Source organism: Bombyx mori, chromosome 25 (assembly GCF_030269925.1).
Source record: "Bombyx mori chromosome 25, ASM3026992v2".
Lineage (NCBI taxonomy): Eukaryota > Metazoa > Arthropoda > Insecta > Lepidoptera > Bombycidae > Bombyx > Bombyx mori.
The window spans coordinates 9,864,675-9,872,557 of record NC_085131.1 but is presented as its reverse complement, the minus strand read 5'-3'; the positions used below and the strand labels follow the sequence as shown (position 1 = coordinate 9,872,557).

Sequence of the window (7,883 nt, the reverse complement as noted above, 5' to 3'; positions counted from 1 at the left end):
TTAGAAATTGCATGTGATGAAGGAGTTATGTACGATGAAATAGTACAAGCAACAAAAAATTTGTTGCCAGTTTTTTTTTTTATTGCTTAGATGGGTGGACGACCTCACAGCCCACCTGATATTAAGTGGTTACTGGAGCCCATAGACATCTTCAACGTAAATGCGCCACCCACCTTGAGATATAAGTTCTAAGGTCTCAGTATAGTCACAATGGCTGCCCCACCCTTCAAACCGAAACGAATTACTGCTTCACGGCAGAAATAGGCGGGGCGGTGGCACCTACCCGTGCGGACTCACAAGAGGTCCTACCACCAGTAAAGTGGTACCTACCACTAGTTTTCTCAAAATTAACAAATTGTATCGTAGCGCCTTCATCCACTTATGTCTTCAATTACGTTGTATAACGACTATCTCGCCTTTCAAAGTGAAACACGACTCAGCGGCATGAGTAGGCGGAATGGTCAGAGGTATTAGTTGTTTTGGTCGGGTTTGAACCGATTAAAACGTAATTTCGCGCATCCATCGAGCCTCCGGTGTCACTGAACTTACTCAAGGTAAGCCACGCTGGCCTTATGGATTGTTCAGACAGAGCCATGACTCTGGGACAGGAAGCGACTACTCTGAGGGCTGTGAAACCAGTATTACCACCAATTATTAGCCTATAAATATTGGACGTTTGATTACAAAGTAATTGCTACAACCTAGAAGTCTCGTAAGTGTTCGGAAAGTATTTCAGAAAAATACGTGCTGATTATAAATATATATTTTTTTAAAGATTAAATATTTTTAATATCTTGACCAAAGAGTTAATTATATTTACATAAGATACTGACCGAATAATATATTTTCTGAAACTGACAGAACGAATCAGTAATACAATGTTTTTCTACGTCATTTAATATCGTAATTTACAGATCCTTTGGACAACCTTTTTTTTGTTTTGTAATTTTCTTTAATTTTTATTTTTTGCGAATCTTTTAATTTTTATATAAATAATTTATGATAATTTCGGAAACATGAGTTTACATTCAACGTCTCGTCATTTTATACCTCCTGCGTTCGGAATTGAAGGCTACGCAAGAATCGGAAACCCACTTACGAATCCAAGTGTGGTAGAGGTATGTGTCGTGTAGCTCTCGCAATAGAATGACAAAGGGAACTATGTATTTATTAATGGGCTATCACAATGTGTCTTGTTCAACCTTATCTGCACAACTAAGGTGCTTCTACTATATTATCACTTCCTGTGGTCAAAGATTAATTCGATTCCCCTTTAAACAATAGAATCGATAGTATTATTAGAGAACAAGTCGACTTAATTCTACTGCAATTGATACTTTTCAAAAAACCGGTAACCCGTGATTTAAACTTCGTCGAAATTCCCAAGATGAAAGGTACCTATGTTCTTTTAAATTTACCAAATTCCAAATCTGGTTCGTAGTTTATTATTTTTTATTTTTTTTATTTACTTATTTATTTATTTATTTATGTACACACAAAAAGGAAGACATAGTACAGAGTAATAGGAAAATTATGTACAAAGGCATTAAATGTAAATTATGTATTTTGTGAATTCTGTCTTTGTTCCTACGGCAAATTCGAAAACAGAATATTTATGATATATTTATTGATAATAGGTTTGTAGTCTTTATGAAAGTGGTATCTATAAGAGAAGAAATCCGGACAAACCAGAACTGGACTAGCGACAATTTCATGAATATAAATATAAGCCATAGACATAAACCGGTTTAAGTTCCGAACAAGAAAGAACATTCGGACCGTTCTTCTTCCGAGCAAAACACCAGCTGTGCGAAGATCTTCGCCCCATCGTGGTATTTTCCCTGCATTCTATTTGGTGATAAATTGCTCAAAAAGGGCATTCAACTTGCCAGCACTGAAAAAAATTGCCATATTAATGCCGTTTTGTTAAGGGTCGTTACACTTTATGGACAATATAGATAATACTTTACCTGCTCTGCCCACCGTACACGATTTGGTACCGAAATGTTTGTCATGTGTGCGTGGCTTTAAAACTTTGCAATTTCAGATCAAACCAAAAACGACAGCCGGTCAAAATAAATATTGGTTAGTTAACGTTTTGTTTTTATCCATGTTGTATATTGATTTTATTCTCGGAGTCTGACTGACTTTACCCCGCGAATTTTATGGCTAGCTCTAAAATCATTTTACGCATTAGATGGCTTAAGACGATATTCCTAGGTACTTGGTTGGATTCGGATTTTTATGTCCAGCGTCTCTGCCTAATTGAAATAAAACACATGTTTTAGAATAATTAATGTAAAATAAATGGAAAGAAATGGAAAATAAAATAAAACTATTACCTTTGTTTCAGCTTAAAATATCTTTATTCAGAGTTATTTGCTACCGCCATTGAAGATGCTATAATCGCATACCGAATCTTAGGTAAATAAATATACCTTTCATAATATGTTATGTTTTTTTTTTTATTTGTCATGTAACAATACCGTTTCCTTGAAGTCGTTGAAAATGACGCTCAAAGATTCCGTTACCTACAAAAGACACAAAAAAAAAGTTTTTTTTTTTTAATGATTATAAATTTACTTTTCAGCCGAAAGCAATAGTGAAATGCGCATACAAAAGACCCTTAGCGATATGCCAATTCTTCTAGCCAAGAAGTACAGTGTAGAGCAGCCAGCGTTTGCCGACGAACTCGACAGTATCGACGCGAATAATCTTAAATGTACCAGCTATAAACTTAACAAACTGAATAACGATAGGTACTTTAATGGGGAATAACCTCAATCATATATAACCTACTTACACGTTGTACTTTAGTTCGTTTTGTCTATCGAATGCAGACTATTAATATTATAAATGTGAAAGTGTGTGTGTTTGTTTGCTTGTCCTTCTTTCACGTCGAAAAGGTTCAAATAATTACCGTAATTCTATTTAAGGTGATAATTTTAATCGATTCCACTGACATATCCTAAATTTATTTCACCCAAAAAAAACCGTTTTCATGTGAAATTGTTTTATTGACTTTCGAAAAATGTTGAGTTTTCCTTGACCACGGGTGAAACGGCGGGTAACAGCTATACACTAACTAGCGACCCGCCCTCGGTTCGCTTCGGAAACTGTTATTTATTATTGATTTCTTGTTATTTTTTTGTTATTATACATATAAACCTTCCTCTTCAATCACTCTATCTATTAAAAAATCGCATCAAAATCCGTTGCGTAGTTTTAAAGATTTAAGCATATATAGGGATAGACAGATATAGGGACAGAGAAAGCGACTTTGTTTTATAAATACGCATGACTTGAGACGCGCACTTTTTGTGTGTCGGAATGGCGGGATAGCCGTTTTTCTAACTTCGAACTTCATTCACACTTTGAACCAATTCTTCAAGCATGCGTGCATCTGTCAGCTGTGCGATTGTTATTGTTACCTACATTTGTTGTGCCATTGTCATATACTCTTTGAGATAACAATTGTAAAGTTGAAATACATACTTTGATACCAACTAGCGTTATGTTATATTAATTTAAATATCGAGCTTAGTAAATCAAAATAAATATATCGTACTTACGGTAAACCGTCACTCATTACAAGGTTTTTTTATTGTCATGGTAATGACCACGGCAACTGTAAACTATTCGAAACATCGGAAATAATATAATGATAATAAATATATGTATATTGTTTGAAATGATATTATCGTCTTTTGTTTTCAGATTATTATTTTCTGACATACTCATAGCCACATATTTAGGGTTGTCCCTTCTAGAAAATTGGAAAGTGTTGACTGATAGAAACAACGGTCTTATATCAATTGAGCGAAATCGGTTGAACCTTATAGAAGAGGAAGCAAAAAATCGAAAGTTAGCCAACAATTTATAGAAGTTTTTCCTCGTCTTTTTGATTTTATTTCCTTGAACTCCTCACGAAAACGAATAAAGGCTTTACCTAAAATTCCAGACATGAATTGCTTTTAGGATAGTTATTCAACGAATTTGCCTACCCGAAGGCGCTGACCGTCGAGTTACATTCACCTTATAAGGCCTTTTGCTAGTATGACACTTTTTACTACTTAAGCTGATAAGCCGCTTTCAGACTACGCTATAATATAATAGTATATAGCTCATAGCACAACAATATCGCACACCATACATCGCTATGGGCACGTTTACACTGTACTGTACTATATATTATTGGCTAAGTATAGGCTGCTATATGGCTCTATAGTATAGCGTAGTCTGAAAGCAGCTATAGGCTTGAGAGGCTATATCAGCGTTACCTTAGCGTGTAGGCTAGCTCTCGGGGCTCAAACCGGAGTGTTGCTAACACCGGCCCTAGCAAGAGCAGTGCTTCGCAGAATCTACCACCGGATCGGAAACGCGACTCAGTGAGAAGATCCGGCCAGAAACTCAGTGGGCTGTGTTTATGGGTCGATTTACTCGTCGAGCCCTTTGTCGTTTGTTGTTTGTGACGAATTCGGCGAAGTCGTTTTGGTAGCGAGTACGTGCCGCTATTCTGCCTATTTCTGCCTGTTGAACTGTAAAAACAGACCTTACAACTCTTGTCTCAAGGTGGGTGGCAGCATTTACATTGTAGATGTCTATGGACTCGGGTAACCACTTAAAACCAGGTGGGCTCGTCCAACTATCTAAGCAATAAAAAAAAATTATAAGCTAGTTTTCACTTCCAGTAATCTTCGCGAACTAATGAAGCAGTACAGACAGCAACGCAATCACATCAAATCCGTTACCTACGATACTAACGTTGTTATTGAGCATCTGAAATCTCAAGTTGAAGTTAGTATTGAAATTAATTGATTTTTGCAAATGACTCGACAAAATAAAAACTAGACTTGCCTCCGCGATTTTATACGCAATAAATTCGAAATTGAGAAATAATTAATTACGTCGCTTCTTCTCGATATAAAGTTTAGTTCGTAAGCTTCCAGATCCGTTGTTGCACAAGTTTTCAAAGCACCACCCAATTTAAGGTGTATTCTTACTTTTAAAATTCGACATGTGACATTGCATATTAAACCTATTGTTAAATCAACGCTGGATCGTACCGAATGCAGTTTTATCTCATAGCGAGAATAATAAACATTCGTGATTATGATTTTTTTTTAACGATAATAAACTTAATATTTCTAAGGATTCAGCTATAAATGCCGAAGCTCGAAGCCGCTACATGGACGGTTGGCAGCGGGCGCGCACCGAACAGCATGTACAGATGATAAACGACGTAGAAGCGTCCCCGACGAATTCCATAGAGTACTATAAACACAGAATGGACAGTGAGCAAAGAGTCCACCACGAAATTGAACTGCTCCTAAATATAAAGATCGGAGTGAGCGTTATTTTATCGTTAGATCATTATAGATATATTAAGGTTTTCTAGTTTATCAATTTTACAATTTATCATTTGCATGGCCGAGAATTTTATGCATTTTTTTTATAATAGTTGTAGGTACACGGATGGCCAATGGTCACCATCGCCCATGGATCTTTGCCTTACTGTTGAAGACTGTCCTAGAAACTCGTTTGAAGTGGAACATGTCATGGCGCTCAGGAAATACCGTGGAGAGGTGTTCATTCTTCAAACCAAAAATATTAAAGAGAGAAGTCGAATATGGAAAGTTTAAAAAAAAGTTGTATTTATAGATAACTAAGTTAACGTTCCAAACAACAAGAAAAAACAATCCCTAAGTTCCTAAGTAAATTTCTAAATGCTAGTCCCGTTGTTCGATCTTAATATGTATATGTATATTAGTTAAACTCTGGTTGCCACCTTAAAAATGGCTAAAACAATACAAAAATATGAAAATAAATAAAGAGCTATATGCTAACAATTAAAATTAGCCGAAAATGTGGACCTTGAACAATCAACAATTGATACAAAATATGCAATGATCTGTAACATTTTTTTATTAAGGAAATTCTCGCGAAAGTTGAATCGTGGATGAACAAATACGACGCAGATATGGAAAAGATAGAACTGAAGATACAGCACAAGCAGAATGAGCATCAAAAGATATTTGATAAGAGAGTGGAGCTTGAGGAAACGGTAGTGTTTATTGCAATTTTATACTTTTAAATTTCAAGTGATTTTAGCGGACACCAGATGATTTTTTTAATTACATAGGTAATTATTTCTTTCCTTATAATATGATTCTTCATGATGATTCCATCTGACCGTTGTTTGGGAGAGATCGATTTTAGCGATAATACTGTCCTTGTTTTTAATATTTTGCTTTTGTTTTGATAATAATAACCAATTTATTATAATGCATACAAAAAATCCTTACCTATTCGCTGATAGCTTAAGGGGCTATTCCAGCTACGCTGTGACTGGTAGGTGAGCTTAACCTGATCCGGTCATCGTTCTCGTCGAACCCGTCGCTTGCGACGAAGGGCTCGACGAGTAAATTAACGTTCAGACACAGCCCACTGAGTTTCTCGCCGGATCTTCTCAGTGGGTCGCGATTCCGATTCCGTGGTAGATTCTGCGAAGCACGGCTCTTGCTAGGGTTCGTGTTAGCAACGTCGTCAGGTTTGAGCCCCGTGAGCTCACCTACTAGTTAAGGTCACGATGAAATAGCCTCTCAAGGCTCTCAACTAGGTAGGAAAAAAAAAACCTGATAGAGTTTGCCAACGCCAACCCTAGCAAGAGCAGCGCCTCGCAGAATCTACCTCCAAATCGGAAACACGACCCACTGAGAAGATCCGGCGAGAAACTCACTGGGTTCACATAATGTACAATAATGTATACTCTACAAAAATGAATCCGTGGGGCACATATACGAAAGATTCATTACGTTTTCTAATTGTATTCCAGCTGGAGAAACATCAGAAGCTGATACAGAATTGGCAGAAGTTCAAAGATGACCGAGAAGAGGCCCGCTTATTCGAGGAGAAAATGAACAACGCCGCGGTTACAGTGCAGTCGTGGTGGAGAGGTCTGCTGGTCAGGCTCGAGCTTGGGCCATACAAACCGGTCAATAAACCGGTCAAACCCGCTGAGAAGAAAAAGAAGACCAAATAGAACAAACCGAAAGTCAAATAATTTCTTTTTGAAGATAATAAAAAAAAAATTTTTTTAATTTTTAATGTGTTCAATATTTTGATAATCTGTATTAAGTACGCACAACGTTCTGACATTTTATTTTGTATAATTTAATTTATTTTTATATAAATTTTGTTTAATACTATGAAATATATTGTTGGTAATGTTTAATTTCATTGCCCATACTTGCTAATTATGTTGTTTTTAGTTTTTATGTTTTGTTACTTTTTAATGTTCTGTTTCTATTATGTTTTTATTGTTTAATAAAAGTATTTTAATTTTGTTTAATTCGGTCTTTATTTGATGTTTGACCTATCAGACAGGTAAGACAGCATGTTCAAGCATGGTTACCATCCAAATTTCAGATATTCTATTGATGAACAGAAAGATGAGGTCGATTGAGGTCACATAGAAAGATGAGATCGATTTCTATAAATATATATGTATTCATTAATGCTTTTTTTTTTTTATTGCTTTGTTGAGTGGACGAGCTCACAGCCCACCTGGTGTTAAGTGGTTACTGGAGCCCATAGACATCTACAACGTAAATGCGCCACCCACCTTGAGATATAAGTTCTAAGGTCTCAATTATAGTTACAACGGCTGCCCCACCTTTCAAACCGAAACGCATTACTGCTTCACGGCAGAAATAGGCAGGGTGGTGGTACCTACCCGTGCGGACTCACAAGAGGTCCTACCACCAGTAATTACGCAAATTATAATTTTGCGGGTTTCATTTTTATTACACGATGTTATTCCTTCACCGTGGAAATCAGTCGTGAACATTTGTTGAGTACGTATTTCATTAGAAAAATTGGTA

The 7,883-nt window shown here is 36.4% G+C and overlaps 1 protein-coding gene and 1 long non-coding RNA gene across 3 annotated transcripts; one reads left to right on the top strand and one right to left on the bottom strand.

Moving 5' to 3' along the window:
- Window positions 1-864: 864 nt before the first annotated feature.
- On the top strand, window positions 865-7,351 carry LOC101739664 (dynein regulatory complex protein 9). Of its 2 annotated transcripts, XM_004921743.3 has the most exons (9): window positions 865-1,118; window positions 2,048-2,085; window positions 2,354-2,424; window positions 2,591-2,759; window positions 3,718-3,864; window positions 4,692-4,797; window positions 5,153-5,347; window positions 5,933-6,064; window positions 6,836-7,351. In XM_004921743.3, exons 1-9 carry the CDS (start codon window positions 1,017-1,019, stop codon window positions 7,040-7,042), a joined length of 1,167 nt encoding a protein of 388 aa, XP_004921800.1. In that variant the 5' UTR covers window positions 865-1,016; the 3' UTR covers window positions 7,043-7,351. The 2 variants fall into 2 exon arrangements, with proteins under 2 accessions (XP_004921800.1, XP_021202601.1); XM_021346926.2 differs by lacking the exon at window positions 2,048-2,085 and having other exon boundaries at window positions 1,033-1,118.
- LOC119630539 (uncharacterized) lies at window positions 1,430-2,706 on the bottom strand. Its single transcript, XR_005246279.2, has 2 exons — window positions 1,971-2,706; window positions 1,430-1,894 (listed from the first exon to the last, which is right to left on the bottom strand). It is a non-coding gene; the product is annotated as an uncharacterized LOC119630539 (long non-coding RNA).
- Window positions 7,352-7,883: the final 532 nt, after the last annotated feature.